Source organism: Nycticebus coucang, chromosome 2 (assembly GCF_027406575.1).
Source record: "Nycticebus coucang isolate mNycCou1 chromosome 2, mNycCou1.pri, whole genome shotgun sequence".
NCBI lineage: Eukaryota > Metazoa > Chordata > Mammalia > Primates > Lorisidae > Nycticebus > Nycticebus coucang.
In genome coordinates, this window is record NC_069781.1 from 9,285,970 (window position 1) to 9,312,057 (window position 26,088).

Genomic DNA, 26,088 nt, shown 5'->3' on the forward strand with positions numbered 1-26,088 from the left:
GCTTGAGCCCAGAAGTTGGTTACAGTGAGCTAAGATCAAGCCATTGCACTTCAGCTGTGGCAACAGAGCAAGACTGGGAGACTTGGTCTCAACAAAACAAAACAAAACCCCAAAATGCTGAGGGAGCCTGTACCAGACACTCCCTTGCTGATATACACAGTGATCTTACACAGGAGCAGTGCTGTGTGTTGACTGAATATATACATGGTCTTTGGAGCCAGACCAAAATTCTAATCCTGGCCATTACTAGCTGTGTTCTTTTGGTTAAAGTAACTTCAGCTCTCTGTGCTTTAATATTCTTTTTTTGTGTGTGTGTGTGCTTTAATATTCTTATGGGAAAAAGGGGATTAGTAACAAAACAATTTTGTTACCTTGTAGAATTGTTTAAAGACTAAATTAGGTAACATATAAGGCTCCTGAGATAGTACCTGAAGCAGTCAGTAACTATTACTTATTATCATTATCTACAATGTCATTGTAATTCATGCAACTAGGTAGTTTTGTTCTGTTTTTTGGTTATAGTTGTCATTGCAAACCGGCCAGCTCTGGTGTATGTGGCTAGCGCCTTAGCCACTTGAGGCACAGGCGCCAAGCCAACAACTACCCTGTTTCCCTGAAAATAAGACATCCTCCGAAAATAAGACCTACTTACAGGAAACCTACGATGTCCCCTAAAAATAAAACCTAGCGCATTTTTGGGAGCACACCTTAAATAAGACACTGTCTTATTTTCGGGGAAACAGGGTAGGTAGTTTTAATATTAAAGAGAGCCAGTCCAGAGCCCAAACCCTAGTAAGCAAGTAGTGAACTTGCTTTAACAAACATGCACGCTGTTCTTAAGCACAGAGAGTCCGATCAAATGGAGGAGACAGTGATGTTGTGGGTTCCCAACTACAAATGTAAGCAAAATCCTTTATTTAGTAGGTTTCTGGCTTTTAATTTAATGGACTTCTCCATACCACAGAACTGTGTTATGAATTTAGGTGTTTCCAGCCAAGATGGGAATAACAGGGACCAATTCACCTTCCTGCCTATCTATAACAACTAAAAGCCCAGATGAGACATAGATATATCAAACAATGTTTCCAAGCCATTGCACAAAAGGCAATGAAGGACAGTGAATCCTGAGGAATGTACACAAATGGAGCCATCCCTGTGACTGCCCCAGCTTCCTGCCTAGAACTTCCAGACTGCTCACAAAGTACGGAACCCAAGTTGAGGCCAACAGACTCCCTACACAGAAGAGAGGGGGTAGGAGTCGAGAGTGGCTACAGTGTACAGTTCAGAGCACTTAGGAGAAGAGAGCTCCACAGCCAAGGGTCCCCCAACTGTCACAGCACACAGGTGGGTGGACACTACCTGAAGGTGGGAAAAGAACCATTAAAAAGGATCACCTGGCTAGAAATAGTCCCTGTTCCCACCCACCGGAGTGGAAAACCTCAGAATATAGGGAGTATCAGGAAGAGTATTCAGAGGGTTTTACCTCAATACTGGGGCAAAACTTCAGCCCTGACCACCATTCTTTTTCCGCCTCTCAAAGCAAGCCCTCTAAGGGTCAAACTGTTTCTAAATAACTTAACTGCAATCCAGAATAAAGCTCAAGAATATTTATAGAAATACAATATTAAACACCCAACAAGGTAAAATCCAGTAAAAAAAAAAAAAAAAAAAAAAAACTGAACAGGAATGCAAAGAAGCAGGAAAACGCCAGCCACAATGAGGACAGAACTCAATTGATCCCAGTCCAGAAATGACATGATAGACCTAGCACATAAGACATGCAAATTGATTGTAATTGTAGTCTACAAACTTGAGAAGCTAAAGGAAAGATCAAGCATGTCAAATAGATACACTGCAGTATTGGTGAGCTGGCTGTGGGACAAACCTGAACAAGCTAATAGACCCCTAACTAGAGTCTGTGAAAGAGGGAGCTACAAAAATATTTAAAGAAATAATGGCCAGGCCTGGTGCAGTGGCTCATACCTGTAATCCCAGGACTTTGGAAGGCCAGAGGGCAGTTCACTTGAGCCCAGGCGTTTGAGATCAGCCTGGGCAACATAGTGAGACCCCATCTCTATAAATGAAAGTTAGGTGGGGCTAGACAAGGTGACTCATGCCTGTAATCCTAGTACTTTGGGAGGTCGAGGAGGGTGGACTGCCTGAGCTCAAGGGTTCAAGACCAGCCTGAGCAAGAGTGAGACCCCCATCTCTAAAAATAGCCAGGCACTGTGGTGGGCCCCCTATAGTCCCAGCTACTTGGGAGGCTGAGGCAAAAGGATTGCTTGAGTCCAAGAGTTTGAGGTTGCTGTGAGCTATCATGCCACAGCACTTTACCCAGGGTGACAGAGTGAGACTCTCTCTCTCAAAAAAAAAAAAAAAAAAATCCACTGACCAGCATCTAAGACAGAGATCAATGGAAATGCATACCATGACTATACATATATATGTATTTTTTTTTTTTTTTTAAGTTTTTTGGCCGGGGCTGGGTTTGAACCCACTGCCTCTGGCATATGGGGCCGGCACCCTAATCCTTTGAGCCACAGGCGCCACCCACCATGACAATGTTTTTTTTTTTTTTGTAGAGACAGAGTCTCACTTTACTGCCCTTGGTAGAGTGCCATGGCGTCACACGGCTCACAGCAACCTCCAGCTCTTGGGCTTACGCGATTCTCTTGCCTCAGCCTCCCGAGCAGCTGGGACTACAGGTGCCCGCCACAACGCCCGGCTATTTTTTTGTTGCAGTTTGGCCGGGGCTGGGTTTGAACCTGCCACCATCGGTATATGGGGCCGGTGCCCCACTTACTGAGCCACAGGCGCCGCCCCATGACAATATTTTTAATCAAAAAAAAAAAAAAATTGGGGGCGGCGCCTGTGGCTCCGCCAGCCCCATATACCAAGGGTGGCGGGTTTGAATCTGGCACTGGCCAAACTGCAAAAACAACAACAAAAAAAATTGGACTTGGTGCCCAAAGCTCAGTGGTTAGGGCGCTGGCCACATATGCAGGGGCTAGTGGGTTCGAACACGGCACAGGCCTGCTAAACAACAATGACACCTGTAACAAAAATATAGCTGGGCGTTATGGCGTGTGCCTGTAGTCCCAGGTACTTGTGAGGCTGAGGCAAAGAATTGCTTAAGGCCAAGAGTTTGAGGTGTGACACCATGATACTCTACTGAGAGCAACACACTGAGACTCTGTCTCAAAAAAAAAAAAAAAATTATTCGTGTCTTTGATCTTTGATTTCCTTACAGGTTAATACAGTATATTTCTTTCTTTATAGTATAGCATCACCTAAACCACCAGTATCTGGGACAGCATTAGTTTTTTCGGGATTAGCAGCATACAACTCCAATCACACTTAGCTTTCCCAAGGAAGGGGAAGGGAGGGTAATGGTTGGGGCCACATCTATGGTGCATCTTAGAATGGGTACAGGCGATTGCACTAATGTACACAGCTATGATTTAACAATAAAAAAAAAAGAAAGATAAAAAAATCACACTTAGCCTTCTTGGGTATGAGGGAGCACCCATATCCAGGGACAGGACTGTCAAGTGTAACCTTCCTGTAATTTGCAGCTTATAAATATCAACAGAACCTGGCTAAGATGAGGCTAATCACCTGCAGAAATAATCCACTCTTCTAAGAATCTAGTAAAACAGATGCTTGATAGATGTGTGTCACAGGATCTCTGGTACTTTTCAGAGAGAAGAATCTAATGCAATGGGCCTCTAGAGGGAAGTAGTGAGTCAAGTGACTCTTCTCTTCCTCCAAATTGCCCTGAGGAATTGTCTCCCAGGGGTGGGGAAACCGCGGCCTTCAGATCTCAAGGTTGTTTGTTTGTTTTTTGTTTTTTTTTTTTTTTTGAGACAGAATCTTACTTGGTCCCCCTTAGTAGAGTACAGTGGCGTCTTAGCTCACAGCAACCTCAAACTCTTGGGTTCCAGTGATCCTCTTGCTTCAGCCTCCCGAGTAGTTGGGACTATAGCCAACTGTCACAATACCCAGCTTTTTTTTTTTTTTAATTTATTTTGAGACAGAGTCTCACTATATAGCCCTCGGTAGAGTGCTGTGACATCACAGCTCCCAGCAACCTCTAACTCTTGGGGTTAAGCAATTCTCTTGCCTCAGCCTCCGGAGTAGCTGGGACTACAGGTGCCTGCCACAAGGCCCGGATATTTTGTTGTTGCAGTTGTCGTTGTTTAGCTGGCCTTGGCTGGGTTCGAACCTGCCAGCCTTGGTGCACATGGCTGCCCCCATAACCACTGTGCCATGGGCGCTGAGCTGCCTGGCTATTTTATAGAGATGAGGTCTTGCTCTGGCTGGTCTCGAACCTGTGAGCTCAGGTAATTCACCTGCCTCAACCTTCCAAGTGCTAGGATTATAGGCATGAACCACCGCACCCGGCCTTTCAAAGTTGTTCTTTTTTGCAGTTTTTGGCCGGGGCCAGGTTTGAACCTGCCACCTCCGGCATGTGGGGCCAGCGCCCTACTCCCTTTGAGCCACAGGTGCCGCCACAAAGTTGTTCTTTTTTAAGCACCAAAGGAGGCAAGAAAAGCTTTGTTTTTTTCTCGGCCACACCCCTTTTAATAAAAAGATCTACTCTGTAAAATTTGTTTTTATTTGTATGTATATTTTTTTTTGTTCTGTAAAATTTGGATTCAGTCAAAGGACCAAACTTAAAAAACTAGAAGGACCGGGCGGCACCTGTGGCTCAGTCGGTAAGGCGCCAGCCTCATGTACCGAGGGTGGCGGGTTCAAACCCGGCCCCGGCTGAACTGCAACCAAAAAATAGCTGGGCGTTGTGGCGGGCGCCTGTAGTCCCAGCTACTCGGGAGGCTGAGGCAGGAGAATCGCTTGGGCTCAGGAGTTGGAGGTTGCTGTGAGCTGTGTGATGCCATGGCACTCTACCGAGGGCCATAAAGTGAGAGTCTGTCTCTACACACAAAAAAAAAAACTAGAGGGAACCTTTTAAGTGGCCTTAAGGACACAGGTTGTCCACCTCTGGAGAGTAGAAAAACCCACGAGAATCATAAGGAAGGAGAATTGGAGACTTCTGAGTATAGTGTCAATGGTTGAGACCAAAAAGGTCCACTGGGACAAACCAAAAAAGAACTGAGGAGCCAAAGGCAGCTGTGATGTGCTCTTTATTCAACTTGTCAGCTAGTGAGCAGGCATGATGACATCTGCCTTCATTCAGTTCATGGGGGGCAGGTGAGCTAGCATAGGAAGCTCCCCCACCAGGTGGAAAGTCTTGGGGTCTTATATAGTAGCCAGAACACCAGGGCTCCAAATTAGCCCTAATGATTACTTAGCAACCCACGCACCTGCCAGCTTAATCATAGCTATTCAAAACAATCAGGCACTTCATGGCCTTTGGGTGAGAAAGCCTAATTTAACTCATCTTCCTCACTCCTAGGAAGTTTGATAACAATACAGAGGAAGTCTCCACGACCCACAACTGACACCATGGCAGTCTCCAAGTCTTTTTTGAGACAGAGTCTCACTATGTAGCCCTGGGTAGAGTGCTGTGGCATCACAGCTCACAGCAACCTCTAATTCTTGGGCTTAAGCGATTCTCTTGCCTCAGCCTTCCAAGTAGCTGGGCCTATAGATGCCCGCCACAATGCCCACCTATTTTTTTGTTGCAGTTGTCATTGTTGTTTAGCTGGCCTGGTCCGGGTTCGAACTTACCAGCCTCCGTGCATGTGGCCGGCACCATAACTACTGTGCATACAGGGACTGAGCTGTCCAAGTCTTATTGTCACCTGCTTAACTACCTATCTTAGAATTATTATTAACATTCAGAAGAGATGTTGTCAGTGGGAAGACTGTAACACCTTTTTAATTTTATTTTTGAGACAAAGTCTCATTCTGTCACTACCCTGAGTAGTGAATACTCAAAGCACTACCCTGAGTAGTGCTGTGGCGTCACAGCTCATAGCAACCTCAAACTCCTGGGCTCAAGCAATCCTCTTACCTCAGCCTCCCAAGTAGACAGCGACCACCCAGATGCCTGGCAAATTTTTCTATTTTTTTAGTACAGATGGTGGGGGTGGGGTGGGGGGCACTGCTCTCGAACTTCTGAGCTCAAGCAATCCACTTACCTCGGCCTCTCAGAGTGCCAGGGATTACCTGTGTGAGCATTGGTCCCAGCCATTAATACCTTTTAAAAATTAAAAACTGATATACTTGTAATCTCAGCACTTTAGGAGGCCAAGGCAGGAGGAATGCTTGAGACCATGAAAAGATCAGCCTGAGCAACATATAACTAGACCTTGTCTCCACCAAAAAAAATTAGTCCATGCCTGCCGTCTCATCTACTCAGGAGGCTGAGGTGGAAAGGATTATTTAAGCCCAGGAGTTTGAAGTTCCAGGGAGCTGTGATCAGGCCACTGCATTCAAGCCTGGGTGACAGAACCAGACCCTGTCTCTAAAAAATTAAAAACATAGCCCAGTTTTATTTGACAGAATGCCAGGCTGATTGATTTTATAATGAGGACTGGCTATGCCAATTGGGTTATGTAGAGAGTCTTTTCCATTTGCAGCCTTAAGGTTTGAATTAAAACCAAAGCCATGGCCTGGAGCTGTGGCTCATGCCTGTAATCCTAGCACCCTGGGAAGCTGAGGCCCATGGATTGCTTGAGCTCAGAGTTCGAGACCCCATCTCTACTAAAAATAGAAAAACTAGCCAGGTGTTATGGCGGGCCAGGTACTCAGGAGACTAAGGCAAGAGGATTGATTGCTTGAGCCCAGGAGTTTGAGGTTGCTATGAGTTATGATGCCAGAGTGCTCTAGTCTGGGGCAACAGAATGAGACTGTCTCAAAAAAAATAAAACCAAAGCCAACAAACAAAAACATTTAAAGAAGATGTACAGGCCGAACACAGTGGCTCATGCCTGTAATCTCAGCACTTGGGAGGCCACGGCAGGTGGATCACCTGAGAACAGCCTGAGCAAGAGTGAGACCGCATTTCTAAAAAATAGCTGGGCGTTGTGGCGGGCACTTGTAGTCCAGCTGCTTGGGAAGCTGAGGCAAGAGAATCGCTTAAGCCCAAGAGTTTGAGGTTCCTGTGAGCTGTGATGCCACAGCATTTTACCCAGAGCAACAAAGTGAGACTCTGTCTCAAAAAAAAAAAAAAAAAAAAAGTACAGTATGTGCAAAGAGGTAAAGAATTTTAAAAAATTCTTTTAAGGTGGTACAGAAGGCAAAAAGTTTGAAGACTCTCTTTTCTATACTGATACATGGTAGTGACTTATTTCAGAGGCACAACTGTAGCAGGTGAATATCAAGTTTCCGCTGAAATGAATCAACCAGCTAATTGAAATGCTTAGTTCCGACATGCTGTCCTGGCCACCCTATGGGCTGCCCAAGTTTCAGGCAGGACCATTAAACACCCTCCTGCCCATGACTCAGCCTATAATTAGATGAACGAAGTGGAGCCGGGAATTCACCTCATATGGCGCAAATGAAAACGAAGTACTGAAGATGACAAAACTGCATTGGTGCAAAAGGTGAAATCCCTAATCCCATTCCATTTCAGGAAGTAAAACTGGAAAATCTACCTCTAGCAAAAACTCCCTGAAGAAAACCCCTGTCACTATGGAACCCTCACCACAATGCCTATTTTTAGAGATGAGATCTTGATCTGGCAATCCACCTGCCTGGGCCTCCCAGAGTGCTAAGAATATAGACACGAGCCACAGCACCCAGCAGAGACAGGTGGATTGCTTGAGCTCAGGAGTGCAAGTCCAGCCTGAGCAAGAGCACAACCACATCTCTAAAATATAGCTGGGCATTGTGGCAGGCACCTGTAGTCCCAGCCACTCCAGAGGCTGAGGCAAGAGGATCTCCTGAGTACAAGAGATGTGTACTCAAATCTTGTACTCATCCTTGTTTGAGGTTGCTATAAACCAAGATGCCGCAGCACTCTACCAAGGGCAACAAAGTGAGACTGTCTCAAAAATAAAACAAAATAAAATAAAGTTAGAGATGTACAAAATTAACATAATTCTAACGTAGGATTTTGAAATGTAACAAAGTTCTGCAGAAGCAAGAGTCTGCATGGAAACATGGAATAATTTTTGTGTTTTTAAGAGCATGATCCTTCCGATTAGATATGTGTCAAGTGTAGGGAGTGGGGGTGAACAAGGAATTAAGGCTAATGCACAATTGCACAATAAACCAATCACCTAAAATAATAAAACAATTCTAAAGCAATCCAACATTGACCAGTGTGAGCCACACAATTGTACTTGTTGAGCCTACTTGTTGCAGCTACTTTATCTTTACTCTCTCTTTTCTCGTGTGAAAAGGGAAGCCAGCAGATTTATTATTAAAGGAACACTAAATGTTTTCAGTTTCTCAAAACACATTTCAGGATTGCACTCTAAAACTGAGATCATCTGGCTTGGCGCCCGTAGCACAGTGGTTACAGTGCCCGCCACATGCACCAAGGTTGGCGGGTTCAAACCCAGCCCCAGCCAGCTAAACAACCACAACTGTAACAAAAAAAATAGCTGGGCGTGGTGGGCGCCTGTAGTCCCAGCTACTTGAGAGGCTGAGCCAAGAGAATCGCTTAAGCCCAAGAGTTAGAGGTTGCTGTGAGCTGTGATGTCACCGCCCTCCAGTGAGGGCGACAAAGTGAGACTCTGTCTCCATAAAAAACTGAGATCATCTGAATCAGTGCAGACTTAACTCTCACCAGCTGCTTGCTCTGCATTGTGCCAAGACTTGCAGGGAGAAGTTATGGGTGTGGGAAACCCACTCCAGGCCGCCTTCAGCAGATATGTAGCACAGCTGTTCAGGGTGTGTGGGAAGTTAGGAAAATGCTATGTAAGAATACTGGTTTAGGGCGGTGCCTGTGGCTCAAGGAGTGGGGCGCCGACCCCATACCCTGAAGGTGGTGAGTTCAAACCCGGCACTGGCCCAAACCTGCAAAAAAACCCCAAACAAACAAAAAAAGAATACTGGTTTAAACCAACCCAGCTCATCAAAACAATTCAGAAAAGGGCTCGGTGCCCGTAGCTCAGTGGTTAGGGTGTCAGCCACATACATGGAGGTAGGTGGGTTAGAATCCGGCCCAGGCCTGCTAAACAATGACAACTGCAACAAAAAAATAGCTGGGTATTGTGGTGGGCACCTGTAGTCCCAGCTACTCGGGAGTTAGAGGTTGCTGTGAACTGTGACGTCACAGAACTCTACTGAGGGTGACATAGGGAGACTCTTTCTCAAAAACAAAACAAACAAACAAAAAAAAACAGAAACCAATTCACAAAAGGAATTCTTTAGCTGGGTAGAACTATTTACCCTCAGATCCCATTTTTCCTACTATAGGTTAGAAAGGGGAGATTCTAGCAAGCAAAAGAATACACCTAACGTGTCAATGAAAAAAGGAATAAAGGTAACTGTGTCCATAAATGCATCAATAAGGGATGCTACAGAAACCTTTTCTTTCTCCCCAAGATCCCCCTACAGTGCCTTTTAGGACCATGAACAAGTTGTTTAACCTCTCTGGCCTGCAAAATGTGGGGACTGAACTGGACAAACCTTGAATATATTCCACTTCCAACATTCTGTGGATTCAAACTCAACCTACAGCACCTATGGATTCAAACTTGACCAAAAGCAACAGCAGAGTTTTAGTGTTGTGGGATGGGGAAAAGGCCAGCAAGGTCGCTCATGAGTACTGTAGCTGGTTTTAACCAACTCTGCTATTCCACTGGGTCACAACTACATAAAAGGGTTTAGCAGACAGTTGGCTCTTATTCTAGGTGATCTAAACTACCCTCTCCCCACTTTGTTTTTGTGCTTTCTTTTTGGGCCACTGGCATTTCAATAGTTTTTCAGAGTTTTCACACACAGTGTAGTGGTTTTCTTTTGGTAAAAGTGTTTTGGTAAAAGTCACAGCAAACTCCACTAGGGAGGAGGGAATGTGGGAGAAAAGGTATTAGCAAGGGGCTGTGGAACAACACGGAAAGCTTCAAGCACCAGCAGGAACAGGGACAGCCATGTCTCCAGTTTCCCCACTGACCCTTCAGAAAATAAGCCATGACTCATCTTCTTTTCAAGCTTCCTGGAAAACCCAGCTGAGAGTTTAAAGCAGATAAGAAGCTCCTTATAGTTCACCTTTGTTTTCATTTATTTACTTTAAAGAAGATGCATCATCTTTCAGACAACTTTTCAGGTACTGTGTTACTTACGTCTTTTATGTCTCATTTTTTAGGAACAGTGTACCTATCATTTTAATCACTGTTTGCCGAGCACCAGCACTGGCCTTAAAATGCTGAGCTGTGCTGGAGTTATGCACAGCTACGTCAATGTCAAACTGTGAAAATAAATGCTGTAGAGTTTTAAGGACAAGTTAAGCGTCCATAGCCATGGAAGGAAAGAAGTTGTATGTGTGTTAAGCTGAAGAGTCAAAATCTGGGTTCTGGTACTGGCTTGCCCTTCAAACAACCCAACTTCTGAGCCTCAGTCCCACATCTGCAAAACAACGCTGATTAGTAGGAGAATCTCCAAAACTTGGAACTAAGCTTTACTTGAAACTTCTATTTTCACAAATTCAAGGTCAACTCCATACCTGAGGAAGGACCGTTCATAGCTTGGGATGGGCAACAGGGTTACAACACCAGGAAGTCCTGTTCAAGGAAACATTTAGGCCAAAGACATCTTTGTGTATAGTGACTCTTACGACTTTAAAACCTTTTTAGGGTTTCTTTTTTTTTTTTTGGTTATTGGCCGGGGCTGGGTTTGAACCGGCCACCTCTGGCATATGGGACCGGAGCCCTACTCCTTGAGCCACAGGCGCCGCCCCCTTTTTAGGGTTTCTTTTCCTTTTTTTTTTCCGTAGAGATAGAGTCTCACTTTATGGCCCTCAGTAGAGTGCCGTGGCCTCACACAGCTCACAGCAACCTCCAACTCCTGGGCTTAAGCGATTCTCTTGCCTCAGCCTCCCGAGTAGCTGGGACTACAGGCGCCTGCCACAATGCCTGGCCATTTTTTGGTTGCAGTTCAGCAGGGGCCAGGTTTGAACCCGCCACCCTCAGTATATGGGGCCGGCACCTTACCGACTGAGCCACAGGCGCTGCCCTTCTTTTCTTGTTATTTTTTTATTCTTTAAATATTTTTTTCTTCCTTCAAGGACTACGTTGTCCTTGGTAGAGTGCCGTGGCATCACAGCTCACAGCGATCTCAAACTCTTGGGCTTAAGCGATTCTCCTGCCTCAGCCTCCCAAGTAGTTGGGACCACAGATGCCCACCATAACACCCGGCTTTTCTTTTGTTGCAGTTGTTTAGTTGGCACGGGCCAGGTTCGAACCCACTACTCTCGGTGTATGTGGCTGGCACCGTAACCAGTGTATGTTTGCTATGGGCACTGAGCCTCTTGTTTTGATGTTCTCAATGTTCACAGGGCCCAAGCTTCACCCAACCCACACCCCCCTTCATACCACTGAAGCTCCTTCTGCTCTGGGCTGCAGAGGGAGACTGTATCTCCCTCTTACTATACCTCCCTCTCCCTTTTTTTTATTACTTTTTTTTTTTTGGTAGAGACAGAGTCTCACTTTATGGCCCTAGGTAGAGTGCCATGGAATCACATAGCTCACAGCAACCTCCAACTCTTGGGCTTGAGCGATTCTCTCCTCAGCCTCCCGAGTAGCTGGGACTACAGGCGCCCGCCACAGCACCCGGCTACTCCCTCTCCCTTTTACTGCCCACGTTCCCAGGCTTTGCCCACTTTTGCCTTTTACTTTTTACCTAAAAGTACTGGGGTTAAAATGTACTGATGAGGACCAATTTGGGGCATCTTATTTTCTTTTTTCTTCTTCTTCTTTTTTTTTTTTTGTAGAGACAGAGTTTCACTTTATTGCCCACGGTAGAGTGCTGTGGCGTCACACAGCTCACAGCAACCTCCAACTCCTGGGCTTAGGTTTCCCTTGCCTCAGCCTCCCGAGTAGCTGGGACTACAGGCACCCACCACAATGCCCGCTATTTTTTGTTGTTGTTGTCATTGTTGTTTGACAGTCCCGGGCTGGGTTCCAACCTGCCAGCCTTGGTGTATGTGGCCAGCACCCTAACTGCTGAGCTGTAGGTGCTGAGCCATGGGCATTTTATTTTCAAAGAGTCAATGGGGAAGTCACCTGGTTGCAAACACCTGTGTTAGACACAGATTCCATACCAGGCCCTTTACATAGTTTATCTAATTCAATCCTCACAACCATCTTAGGAAGTAGATAGTCATTCCAATATGCTTCTGATAAGGAAACTGACTGGAGAGGGTGAGTCACTCATTTGTTCAAGGTCACACAGCTAGTAAGCTGCAGAAGCAACATGTGAACCCAGATTGTATACCATACAAATCATTCATTTTTAGAGTATATAATTCAATGGTTCTCAGTATCACAGGTACATGCAACTATCACTATGGTCAATTTGAGAGTATTTTCATCACCTTAAAAAGAAACCTCATACCCTTTTGTCATCACCTTCCTACCTCTCCAGCCTCCAGCACTCCACCCCACCCCAGCAATGACTTATCAACTTTCTGTCTCTACAGATTTCCCTATTCCATGTTATATAAATGGCTCACATCACGCGTAGTCTTCATGACTGGCTTCTTAACCTCAAACTCTTGGGCTCAAGTGATCCCCTAACCTCAACCTCCCAAGTAGCTGGGACAGGTGCCCACCACAATGCCTGGCTATTTTTAGAGACAAGGTCTCACTCTTGCTCAAGCCGCTCTCAAACTCATGAGCTCAGGTGATCCACCTGCCTTGACCTCCCAGAGTGCTAGGATTCTAGGTGTGAGCTACAGTATAATGTTTCTGAGGAAGGTCTGTACCATCAACTCCCATGGGGACTGCCTCAACTGAGGGACTATGAGAGGTGTGGCCCCATAGCCCGTGAGAAATACAAGATGAGACACATTGCTTTTAGCAGCAGCAGAGCTTATAGGAAGACAAATCTGGGGTTTTCAGATGCTTCAAGGGCTCTTGGATCACTTTTCTGTGTTGCTCCTGCAGGTACACTCGGGGAGAAGGGGCAGCAGATACGGCATTCAGTCTGACATACCAAGAACCCACAATGACCTTGAGTAAGTCCACAATGGAATGGTCAGGATGACCATCTGTGAGGAACACCACAGGGGGAACCACCCCCACATTGGGTGGAAGGCTGGCTAGTGACCATGATGACTCTGACACTTCCAAGACTAAATTCTATGGTTCTGGCAAATTCACATTAGTATGATACACATATACTAAGAAATAGTTAAAGATAAAAGGGTACAGATTTAGTTTAATGAGACTAGTCCTTTATAAGTACAGTTTTGTACACTGATTTCATCCCACAGCTGTACTCAGCTGGACCAGAAATGAATACCAGCAAAATATTTGTTTCCCTCATTCCCTTGTAATTTCTGTGAGACTTACACAATTAATGACTTTGAACATCAAAGGAATTCCTCCAACTGAAGCTCCAGATCAGACAGACTCTGGTATACTCTTATTTGTTACCTGGTCTTTAGAATCAGGGTGCCTGACTCTACCTTTTGAAGTATCAACTCATTAAAAAAAAAATCTTCGGCTCAGCGCCTGTAGCTCAAGCAGATAGAGCACCATCCACATACGCTGGAAGTGGCGGATTCAAATCCAGCCTGGGCACACCAGACAACAATGACAACTATAACCAAGAAATAGCCGGGCATTGAGGTGGGCACCTGTGGTCCCAGATCCCATCTACTTGGGAAGCTGAGGCAGGAGGATCGCCTGAGCCCAAGAGTTTGAGGTTGCTTTGAGCAATGACGCCACAGCACTCTAACCGGGGTGACAGGTTGAGACTTTGTCTCAAAAAAAGAAAAAATATCTTCTACTTCACTTGGTCATCATGACTTTAAGCCAGGAACCAATTTTGCAGTTATAGGTGTACAACACAACCAGTTAATATAAACAACTAGTTGAATATATGAAATCAATCCAATCTGCAAAAACCATTTCTTTTCCTAATGGGCCAGTATACTATACCAAATAACATCTACCCCCTTTCTATGAAAAAGGCTCTTCTATAAACTATCTTACCTAAGTCTGGCTATTTTGATACACATTTTCCACACAAATATCTAAACATTTTAAAGGTATAGAGGTCAACAGTCTATCTGATTAAGCAGTACTAACTTGGGTGGCACCTGTGGCTCAGTGAGCAGGGCACCAGTCCCATATACTAAGGGTGGTGAGTTCGAACTCAGCCCCGGCCAAGCTGCAACAAAAAATAGCTGGACGCTGTGGCGGGCACCTGTAGTCCCACCTACTTGGGAGACTGAGGCAAAAGAATCGTCTAAGCCCAAGAGCTGAATGTTGCTGTGAGCTGTGATGCCATGGTACTCTACCGAGGGCAACAAAATGAAACTCTGTCTCTAAAAAAAAAAAACAAAGCAATACTAACTTGACATTACTAATCCTCCATTCAATTATTTCAAATCAACAAGAATTGCCTTATTGTGACTGCTTAGGAGGAGAAACAGGGCAGGGTAAACTGTGGATAATCTTGAAACCTAAACATAGGGAACAAGATGTGGTTCTAAATGGATCTCTCCTCTTTCTCAAGCTCTCCCAAAAGCCCAGGTTTGGAACTCTCTTCATGTTCCTCAGAAACAATTGAGGAGTGAAAGAGAGGAGCAGGAATCAGAAGATGATTCTAATGGAGCTGGAACATATTCTTCTTAGCAAAGTATCTCAAGAACGGAAGAAAAAGTATCCAATGTACTCAGCCCTACTATGAAAGCTATAACCCAATTATAGCCCAAGATAATGAGGAAAGGGGATAGGGAGGGGAGGGGAGGAGGGAGGATGGGTGGAGGGTGGGTAATTGGTGGGACCACACCTTCCGTGCATCTTACATGAGTACATGTGAAATTTACTAAATAGAATATAAATGTCTTAACACAATAACTAAGAAAATACCATGAAGGCTATGTTAACCAGTTAGATGACAGTATTTCAAATCAGGCTCGGCACCTGTGGCTCAAGCAGCTAAGGCACCAGCCACATACACCTGAGCTGGCGGGTTTGAATTCAGCCTGGGCCCACCAAACAACAATGAAGGCTGCAACCAAAAATAGTCAGGCATTGTAGTCCCAGCTGCTTGGTAGGCGGAGGCAGGAGACTCACTTGAGCCCAGGAGTTGGAGGCTGTGAGCTGTGATGCCAGAGCACTCTACCCAGGGCAACAGCTTGAGGCTCTGTCTCAAAAATAAAATAAAATAATAAATTTCAAATTATATATAAAACCAGCACATGTACCCCACGATTGCATTCGTGTACACAGCTATGATTTAATAATAATAATAATAATAATAATAAAAGAAGATGATTCTAATTCTGTTCTGGTCCAATTCCCTAGCAGTGAAATGATTTTTGTTTCATGGTCTTTTTGAACTGCTGGTCCTCCTTCCCTTATACAATGGATTTAAAATCATTTTGCTGACTTGCCTGCTTCACAACTTATTGTGAGGCTCAAACTAGACAGTGCACTAGCCAGTCCCTAAGTCAGCTTACTGCAGCATCGCCTAGAATCCTCACCTGTTATTAAACACCAACCCCTTATGAGAACCCACAAGCCTCAGCCAAAGAGAAAATTGTGTACATGTGACACAGCTTGCTTTCTTCCTCTAATTGGCCGCCTGAGTTGTAACCTATGTTTTAAATTTGTTTTTAGACACAGATTTTGTTTGGTAACATGAAAATGCCTTAAATAGTCAATGCTATAATTAGCTCTGTTGAGTCTCACCTCCCAAAGTCACTACCACTGTCATCTTTTTTCTTTAATAAACCTTTCCCTTCTTTTGTCCCAGGATATGCTTCTTGCCTATGTGCCCTTTACAAAGAAAATTTCCCTGGCTGGTTGCCATAGTTTATCTGCCTACTTCCATTTTAGGTAATTTTTCTCTAAGTGTCCCAATCTCCTCGCAAACAAAGGCAGCCAGCAAAACTTGGTTTATTTTTAAAGAAAACTTGACCCAGGCTGTTATAAGCTAACAAAAGGCTTTGTGGAGGGTGGCGCCTGTGGCTCAGTTGGTAAGGCACCGGCCCCATATACCAAGGGTGGCGGGTTCAAACCCGGCCCCGGCCAAACTGCAACAAAAAAATAGCTAGACTTTGTGGTGGGCGCCTGTAGTCCCAGCTACTCGGGAGGCTGAGGCAGGAGAATCGCCTAAGCCCAGGAGTTGGAGGTTGCTGTGAGCCATGTGACGCCACGGCACTCTATCCAGGGCAATAAAGTGAAACTCTGTCTCTACAAAAAAAAAAAAAAAAGGCTTTGTGGAGTCACATGGCCTGGGATCACCCACTACCCACTGACAAGCACACATAGCTGATTCCTTGGCAAACCACAGTATCTCAGACTGGTTTCACATGGGCCACATGAAGCAGTTTCCAAAGTTTGAAGTGTTTTTCAATGCCTATTCCCATGGCAGACCACCTGTTTTGAATCAAAGGACCCCCAAGTTCTCTTTTGGCTCCTGCTAATTCTGCAAAACCACAGCACTTTCTGTAGACAGCTAAACACTGATGCGGAATTCAACAGGAAGTGGCATGGGGGTGCATGAGGCAGGCCGTCTTCCTGTCACTCAGTTATTTACAAAAAGGCAGATTTTCTCTCTAATACTTAAAACATTCCCCCAGGACTACCTGTGCTCCTTTATGTACAGGTAATAAACTAATAAAATGAATCATTTCTTGTTTCTCTCAAAGCTGTATAATTGTTCAAAAGCTGAAAGAATTGTAGAAATAGGGGCCAGGCCAGGCATGGTGGCTCACACCTGTAATCCTAGCACTCTGGGAGGCCAAGGCGGGTGGACTGCCTGAGCTCAGGAGCTCTGAGGTTTACCGAGAGCTATTTTCTATTTTTTTCTTAAAAATAGAAAAACTAGCCGGGAATTATGGCAGGCACCTATAGTCCCAGTTACTCAGGAGCTGAGGCAAGAGGATCATTTGAGCCCAAGAGTTTGAGGTTGGTGTGAGCTATGACACCACGGCACTCTACCTAAGGCCACAGACTGAGACTCTGTCTAAAAAAAAAAGTTGTAAACATAAGAGTCCACACTAAACCCACAGCCAAAAGAATTAAAAGGAATTGTTTCCTGTGACAGAACTGAGATCAGTTACAGAGTCAAAGATTTTAGAGTCAAAGTGACCCCAAGGGCTAAGCTCCCTTTAGCTAATAAATAAGGCTTTCTTTGAACACTGGAAAGAAAAATGATCACTTTCTCCTTATTTGCCCAGAGAAATTCACTGCCAAAAAAATGGATTAGGATCACTATCAGATGTGCCATGAAGTTGAGAACATTGTGACCCCAGTAGAGGCACAAAGCATTGTGTAGACATTTTATATACCCCAGCAGCCAGATGTTCATAGGTTCATAAAACCAGGAAAATTCACCAGGGTCCATACCTCCCTAAGCCCTAAAGTACCGTTCCTCTGGGTGTAGCCACCCTATCTCTTCAAGTGATTTATTAATCAAATTCATATGGGAAAATCTTCAGTTCACAACACCATTTTATGTAAAGCTGACTTTAAAAAACAACAATACAACCTTGGACTTAACCGAATGATTCCACGTTGCATCTCATTACTCTTGGTTTTCCTAGGCTGACACAAGGTAGGTTAAATACCTTGGATGTTGATCCAAGATATCTTGAAATTGAGTTAAAAATACCTTATATTGGCCAGGTGTGGTGGTTCACACCTATAATCCTAGAACTCAGGGAGGTCAAGGTGGGAGGATCCCTTAAGCTAAGAAGTTCGGGACCAGCCTGAGCAAAATCAAGACCCCATCTCTGCTAAAAATACAAAACATCAGCTGGCACGATTGTGGGCACCTGTAGTCCCAGCTATTTGGGAGACTGAGGCAGGAGGATCACTTGAACCTTGGAATTGGAGGTTGCTGTGAGCTAGGCTGTGGCCACGGCATTCTAGCCCAGATGGCACAGAGATACTCTCTCAAAAAAACAAAAACAAGGCTTGGCACCTGTGGCTCAAGTGGCTAAGGTGCCAGCCACATACACCCGAGCTGGTGGGTTCCAATCCAGCCCAGGCCCACCAAACAACAATGATGGCTGCAACCAAAAAATAGCTGGGCATTGTGGTGGGCGCCTGTAGTCCCAGCTGCTTGGGAGACTGAGGCAGGAGAATCGCTTGGAGGTTGCTGTGAGCTGTGATGCCACAGCACTCTACCCAGGGCAACAGCTTGAGGCTCTGTCTCAAAAAAAAAAAAAAACCCAAAAATACCTTATGTACACCCACTCACCCAACAAATTGATTTAATTCACCAGAATTTACCAGATTTTTTCAAACTTGGCTATAAAATTCTCTAACTTGTATGTAAAAATTGGACTAAACAAACCAACTTAGAAGAGAAACAGCTTTCTAGGTAAAGTATTTGGCAGTTCTAATCCAGGTTATAAATCAGGTTGTCACAACAAGTGAAATAGGGTAGCTACAGCTACTAAGTAAGACCAAAGGGCAGCTACAGCTATCAAGTTAGAACAAACTACATACCATGAAAGACAGAAATGAAAGAAACAGCCACAGAACTTATACAGAGAGGATAGCATTTCTCTTTCTGGAAAGCCCAGAGATGGCTATTTTGCTTCCTCCTTTCCCCTCACCTTGGCCAAGGGCCCACTCCAAGACAAGAGTAACATCTCCCCTCTTAGGTGTTTCATACTTTCATTTGTAGAAAGAATTTTCCCCCAGATTCTTTATCTCCATCTACATACCAACTCTGCAGGTGATTCCATTTTCTGCATAAGTCAGGCAATGGTGATGAGCCTAAACCACCAGCACTGTCAGTCCTCACCACCCACATCCACACAGATCTCCCTGCAACCCCTCTACCAGTTTTTTTCCCAACTCCCACACGCTTCTCAGAGGAACCAGATCAGGGCCCACAGTGGCACAGAAACAAGAGGGAAAGAAGGGTGCTGCTGGAGATCAATGGATGAACAGGGTAGGGGGGTGGTCAATGGGGCAGGGGGAGCATCAAGCTTGGCCTTGAGGTTAGGAGGTGACAAAAGCACACTCCTGAGACTTGACTTTCTACTTTGGGGAAAACCCGGGCAGGAAAGGACTTTTCGCCCAAGAGAAGGCCAGAGAATGCCCACACAGAGACTGGTCCAAGCACATGGAGGTCAGGAAGGAGTCCGGTGCCCATTCCCACCAGGCATAAATGGGGTATCTCTGTCAGAGGGGGCACTACTTTTCAGAACAGTAGGGGTCCCTCCCAGCACAAGAGGACGTCCACCTATACCTGCCAAGCTCCAAGAGTCTGTCCGAGAAGCTGGAACGGCCAGACCTGTCACCAGCGGCCCATACTTGTCACCCAGACTTCCTGGGGGCTCCCCCACCGCCGGCGCGGTTAGCGCGCGCTGCCTACCCTGAGCTCGCCCTCGGTGCGGTGCAGTCCCAGACGCCGGAGCCCCACGGCCAGATCGTTGACACACAGGCCGCCGTCGCGGTTGACGTCGAGAGTCTGGAAGAGGCTCCACAGGCGCAGCCGGTGGTCCGGGCCCCCGCAGATGGCGCCGCCGCACGGGTCCCCCACGGACGCCGGCGACGAGGCTGACGACGAGGCGGCGGCAGCGTCCGGCGGCGGGGAAGCCACGCAGCGGCACAACACACTGCTCACCATCGGGCGCCGGGCGGGGGCTACGGGCCGGCGGGAAGAGCGCGGAAGTCACGCCGGGTGTTATCTCACTGAGAACCCAGACTCCCAAGTGCCGGCAAGCGGGCGGGAGGCGCCGCTTCCGGGAGCCCCGCCCCGCCCCGCCGCGCGCCGCTGGCCACTCACAGGCTCGGACGGAGACCCAGGATGGGGCGTGTTGTGGGGGCGGAGCCTGTCTGAGGACGGCCCACACCGTCCAGGCCTATCCGACAAATGAGAGGGCGGGGCCACTGGGACAGATTCAAACCAAAGGAGGCGGAGATTGATTTAGCCGGGCCTGGGAGAGGAAACCACGCAGCGATAGGCAGAAGTTGTGCGATTGGCAGGCGGAAGGCTCTGCGTTTAATTTCCATTGAGAAACGCTGTTTAGACTGCAGAATCATAAGGTTCGGAGGAGAGATGGTGCAAGGTGAGATCGTAACCTCGGGAAACAGGATTTGTGTGAGAGCACCTGTGAACTGCAATTGCAAAGCAGAGTTTGTGTCCGTGGGTGGAATTAAAAATTAATTGCCAGCCTGAGCAAGAACAAGCAAGACCCCATCTCTACTAAAAATGGAAAGATCAGCCGTGCGTAGTGGCGGGCACCTGTAGTCCCAGCTACTCGGGAGGCTGAGACAAGATTTCTCAAACCCAAGAATTTGAAGTTGCTGTGAGCTATGATGCACAGCACTCTACCTAGGGCGATGGAGTGAAACTGTCTTAAAAAATAAAAATTAATTGGGGTGGGACCTTGGTGTGTGCCACACCTTTTGGGGGCAAGACACGATTTTAAGAGTGACTTTACCTAACAAATGCAATCAGTGTAACCTGGTTTCTTGTACCCTCAATGAATCCCCAACAATAAAAAATAAATAAATAAAATGAATTGGCCAGCTGCTCAAGACTGAAAGTACTAAGTATCCTCAGGAAGCAGGGTTTTGGTAGTTTAGCTCCCTAAACCACCAATGAAATAGTTGAATTTAACGGCATAATAGTTGTAACACTGATAATTGAACGACAGAATGATTTTCCAATGGAAGAGAATAAAGGCTAGGTAGGCGGAGCGCTCTGGAGGGACAGACTCACCTGTAGACCAATGGTCACGCTAATTCCAGTAAGTAGGCGTGCCCCTTAGCTGAGCGGCAGACCTAAAGAACCAGTGATCGACGTGACGTTTGAGCCGCGACCAACCGGAAGAGCAGGTTCTACTGGAGAAGCGCTAGGGGGCGGGAAGAGGGCAGGTGGGCGGATCTCCGCACACCCCGGCGGAAGAGGCAGATTCAGGAAGCCATTACGCAGCTGGCTAGCAGCGGCCGGGCCGGTTGAGGCTGGGCCCTACGCACTTTGCGTAGCGAGGGGGGTTACCAGAGGCCTAGTGCTTAGCTTTGAGCAAGCCCAGCCTATCCCCTGTGGGGGGGTGGATGAGGGCTGAGGCTGAGGAAGAAGAGAAGGGGAATTGGGGCCGGTTGAGGGGGTTATCATTTCTTTAAAAAGAGGGGAGGGGAGAGGCCATGGCCGTCCCAGCCAAGAAGAGGAAGATGAACTTCTCTGAGCGGGAGGTGGAGATCATCGTGGAGGAGCTGGAGCTGAAGAAGCATCTGCTGGTGAACCACTTTAATGCTGGTGTCCCTCTGGCTGCCAAGAGTGCGGCTTGGCACAGCATCCTGAGAAGGGTCAACGCTGTGGCCACCTGCCGCAGGGAGCTGCCTGAGGTCAAGAAGAAGTGGTCTGACCTCAAGACTGAGGTCCGTCGCAAGGTTGCCCAGGTCCGGGCTGCCGTGGAGGGTGGAGAGGCACCGGGGCCCGCTGAGGAGGATGGAGCTGGTGGGCCTGGGACAGGTGGTGGCAGTGGTGGCGGTGGCCCAGCTGTAGCCCCTGTACTGCTGACCCCCATGCAACAACGCATCTGCAACCTTCTGGGTGAGGCCACCATCATCAGCCTGCCCAGTACCACTGAGATCCATCCTGTGGCCCTTGGACCCACAGCCACTGCAGCTGCAGCCACGGTCACCCTGACACAGAGTGAGTGACCTCTCCTGCCCAGTCAGTGTGCATAAATGGGAAGGGTCAGCAAGCTCTGGGATGGCCTGGGGAAGGTTGGCTGCCAAGGGTCAATGGCCAGATGTCGGTCTTGGAAGACCATGAGTCCTTCCAAGAGTGCCCCAGATAGAATTGATCTTGTTCTCTTTGCGATTTCCTCAGCACTTGGTCTGGACTCTGCTGGATAGCTCTCTATTGTATGTTGCCACCATGTTTATCCATAACTTACCTCCACTTGCTGAACTGTGTGGTCCTTGAAGACAGAGACCATGCCTGTGTCCCCACAAGGGGCTACTAGTAGGCAGCCAGGACATACCTGTTGAATAGATCAATGGGAATAATAATGCTCAAGTGAGACAAGCATCCTGGACAAAGACTTTCTGTGTTTTCAGCGCAGCAGACATTCATCAGGCACTGCTAGGGAACCTTATGCTTCTTGATGTTAATCTCCACATTCGTTCATCAAACATTAGCACTTATTCTGTGCCAAACGCTGAATTGGGCACTGGGATTCCCAAGTTGTCTAAAATGTAGGGCAGTTATTTCTAGTAGGACAAATAAGATACATATATGAATAGCTATCAGTTGGGAAAACCTAAGGACTCAGAAGAAGAAGGGGGCTCCCTGATGGGCACAAAGGGTAGAGAAGTCTGGCATCACGGAGGCCAAACACTTAGGATCCCTTCAAAAGTTCTCAGCTATGAATGACAACAGAACTATGGATGTTTTAGTTCGGAGAAGGGTTTGTATCAGTGACAGCTACCTTTGCTCTTCTGTGATAACTGTGAACTGGATCAATCTAACTCTTGATGAGGCTTGGGGGCATGTGTGAGTGCCATCCTCCTGCAATGTCATATTTCTCAAGTATATATTCAGCTGGGAAAAGGGGGCTAAAAATGTGCCTCAGTCAGGTGCTGTTCTGGAACAGGAAAGACATATAGGTATCACATTGTCCAACGTGGTCAAAGAGAGAAAGGGAGACATTTACTAGCACTTTCGTTGCTGCTGTCCTGCTCCCACCTCCTTTTCTGCTTGGCCAGAGGGTATGTGGAAGTCAAGAAAGCATCAAAGAGGGTAGGACTGGTGCAGCTGCAAAGGCTTGTGTGGAGTCCCACCTAAAATACCTGCTTCATACCAGCGCTGCGAGACCTGCCTCCAAGGTGCCTTAGCTAGAAACAGCCCAGCAGGGTGATTATGAGCACTTTGGCTCTCGTGTTAGGGAGACCTGGGTTTGCTTCCTGGCTCTGCTGAATGAGTTCTGTGACCTTAGGCAGGTAACTCCGGTTTCTCAGTCCATTTACTCATCTCTGAAAATGGAGATGACAGAACCTACCTCTTGGTGTCATTATAAGGATTCGTCACGTTAACAAGTACACGGTGCCTAGTGCATAGAAAGTGTTTAACATTCTTGCTTGTGTTATTAGCATCTTTGTTTTTGCTAGATCTGGGGCTGACCTTTTGGTTACCAAGTATATTAAAATTCTTAACCTGTTAGAGTCTAGATTTATACATGAATAGCTACACAGCCAGGGGAGGCCTGAATTTCCCTTTATCTCCCTCTAGGACAGGGCTTGACAGCCTCCTCCCCACCCCACACAGCCAGTTTCATTCCTTCCAGAAAGTTGACCCACCTTGGCCCTTGTTCTTTCTTCCCTGTAGTCCCTACCGAGACAGCCTATCACACGCTGGAGGAGGGAGTGGTGGAGTACTGCACAGAGGCACCCCCACCCTTGCCAGCCGAGGCCCCCGTGGAGATGATGGCCCAGCACGCAGACACATCTGTCAAGCCACAGGCGCTCAAGAGTCGTATCGCCCTCAACTCTGCCAAGCTGATACAGGAGCAGCGGGTCACCAATCTGCATGTGAAGGAGATTGCCCAGCACCTGGAGCAGCAAAACGACTTGCTGCAGATGATCCGCAGGTCCCAGGAAGTGCAGGCCTGTGCCCAGGAGCGCCAGGCCCAGGCCATGGAGGGTACCCAGGCAGCCCTGAGTGTCCTCATCCAGGTCCTCCGGCCCATGATCAAAGATTTCCGCCGCTACCTGCAGAGCAATACACCCAACCCGGCTCCTGCCTCTGACCCTGGACAGGTGGCCCAGAACGGACAGCCGGACAGCATCATCCAGTGAGGGCAGAGGTGGAGCCAGCCTTCTGCTGTGATTGGATGAAACCTCTGTGGTCTTGTAAGTGGGTTCTGTGATTGGCCTTAGGCTGGCCACTTGAACAGCTCCCTCTCTGACAAACATTTAGGGGTCTACTGTTTCTGAAAAGGAGACTGCGAAAAGGAACTTGTTGGGCTCCTGGGACGAACTCTCTTCCTCCCACTACTTGAGTTGCCTTGCTAGATCCAGAAAATTGGTTAGCTGGGGTCACACATGCGTGTGATGGGACACATGTTGTCGTGAGCCAGGGCTTGCAACATGACCCAGACTTGGTCTAGAAGAACTGTAAAGAACAATTGGCTGTCACTGGCAGCCGAGTCACAGCTGGGAACTGTTCTGAGCTGACCCACCAAGGTGCCATGTGTTTGAGTAAGATAATGTCAGTTGTGCTGGAAGCTGGGCAATAATATCTTCCTCCCTTGGGAGGCAGCATTGACTGAGCCTGAGGAGGAAATACCACCTTTTTCTCCTCACTGTGCCTCAGTTCTCAGGGGACTCTAATTATTGCTGTGTTCTCCTCCCACCCCACCCAGCCCAGCCCCAGCACAGCACAAGCCCTTGTTAGTGCCCTGGGATGCCTCTGCAATACACCAAGTACGCAGCCAGCCTTGTGCAGGAATGCTGTGTGTGGTGGATATGGTTTAGCCACTCTCTGGTCTTCCACAGCTTCTCTGGACGGCCCTTTGGTGGTTTACCCCTAGAGCTATTGAATTTTAGAGAAGGCAAACCAGCGTGGAAGCTTGTTGTCCCATTGCAGTGGGTGTATGGTGGGACCTACATGGCTTTTTTCCAGAAGGTTTGCTTTAAGCCAGTTGTATTTATTCTGTACAAGAACCCCTCCTGGGAGGACCTGCAGAAGGGCACTGTGTGGCCATGCCCTTCCTCCCTTCCTCTCTGTGCTAACTCCACATTTCTAAAATTCAATGCAAAAAAAAAAGCCCTGCTGAGCATCACAGCCTGGACTTTTCTCCCTTGCCACATGATTCAGTGCCTCGTGTTCTTGTAAGACACCCTCTGACTGGCTGAGTGAATCTGAAGCCATGATTGACCCTGAATGTAGGAGGTAAGAGAGGTGAAATTGACCTAAAAAGTGGGACCCTTTGAATTCTTGCTCTGGGAGGAGCAGACAGAGCCTTGGAGTGCTGTAGGAGGTGCTGTCCCTGTTTCATCTTTATACTTTCTCCGCTATGGTTTGTAAGGATTTTACCCAGGTGGCATTTGTCTGTTTCATTTTCAGACTCACCACTGATTACTGAGACCCTTGCATCTACCCAGATCGTTTGCCACGTTTGCCGTTTTGCTGCTGGTGCCTTGGCCACATGTGGCTGATGGTTACAACTTGAGGCTCCAGATCTCAGCTAGAAGATGCTGTCCTTCTGGGCACAGATGTTTAGAATTGCTCAGCTCTGCTATTGCGATCACAGGAAGATGCCCCCAAAGGCAATTGGGAGGTGACTGCTGTTCCTTTGACCTCTTTGTGGAGGCACATGCATAGTGCCAGATCCAGGGACTTGGAGAGGGATTGGACCCAGTGGGGGGAGCTAGGTGGTAGAAGGAAAGCCCTTCTCAAACTGGCTGGAAAAGAACAGTCCTAGAGCCCCAGTGGCCCCAGAGAGCCCCCATGGCCCCAGCAGTCACGTTCGAGGATTTGTGACTTGGTTTGGTTTTTCTCTGGGGTTGGAAATCTGAGCCAATATTGTGTCTGTTCCATTGGGGTATAAAGAGGAAGCCTGGATCACTTAAACTGACTAGTTCTTTCCAGGTGATAATTTTAAATTAAAGAAATAATCACTTTTTAATACACGCATCTCTGTGTCTTTATTTACTGGTTAAATATAGAAGAAAGCAGGGCTGCTGGACTATGGCCCACAGACCAAATCTGAGCCCCACCAACTATTTTTGTAAGTAAAAGTTTATTAGAACACAGCCACACCCATTTGTTTATGAATCTATGGCTTTTTCTGTATGTGTACCACAAGAGCAGACTTGAGCAGTTAAAAACAGAAACTTCAGGCCCACAAAGGCAAAAGTATTCTCTCTACTCTACAAGTCTGACTGTTCCGGGTAGTTCAGTCTCCAGAGAAAATTACCTGGGTGTTTGTTAAACATACCCAGTCCCAGGATTCAACCCAAACCTGATTCCCGGAGGGAGAATCCCAAGAATATGCATTGTAGGCTTAGTGCCTGTAGCTCA

The 26,088-nt window shown here is 47.0% G+C and overlaps 2 protein-coding genes across 3 annotated transcripts in view; one reads left to right on the forward strand and one right to left on the reverse strand.

Annotated features, from left to right (window-relative positions):
• SLC25A25 (solute carrier family 25 member 25) overlaps nt 1-19,775 on the reverse strand; it is a 38,960-nt gene extending 19,185 nt beyond the window's left edge. Inside the window, exon 1 of the mRNA XM_053561303.1 lies at nt 19,426-19,775. Within this exon, the coding sequence (XP_053417278.1) occupies nt 19,426-19,680 (255 nt within the window). The 5' untranslated portion in view covers nt 19,681-19,775. The remainder of the gene's footprint in view (nt 1-19,425) is intronic.
• A 1,212-nt stretch (nt 19,776-20,987) lies between these two features.
• Nucleotides 20,988-25,691, forward strand: NAIF1 (nuclear apoptosis inducing factor 1). Of its 2 annotated transcripts, XR_008374222.1 has the most exons (3): nt 20,988-21,714; nt 23,392-23,915; nt 25,132-25,691. XR_008374222.1 is itself a non-coding variant. In XM_053561509.1 (2 exons), exons 1-2 carry the CDS (start codon nt 21,204-21,206, stop codon nt 23,859-23,861), a joined length of 981 nt encoding a protein of 326 aa, XP_053417484.1. In that variant the 5' UTR covers nt 20,988-21,203; the 3' UTR covers nt 23,862-24,444. The 2 variants fall into 2 exon arrangements, 1 of the variants encoding a protein (XP_053417484.1); XM_053561509.1 differs by lacking the exon at nt 25,132-25,691 and having other exon boundaries at nt 23,392-24,444.
• Nucleotides 25,692-26,088: the final 397 nt, after the last annotated feature.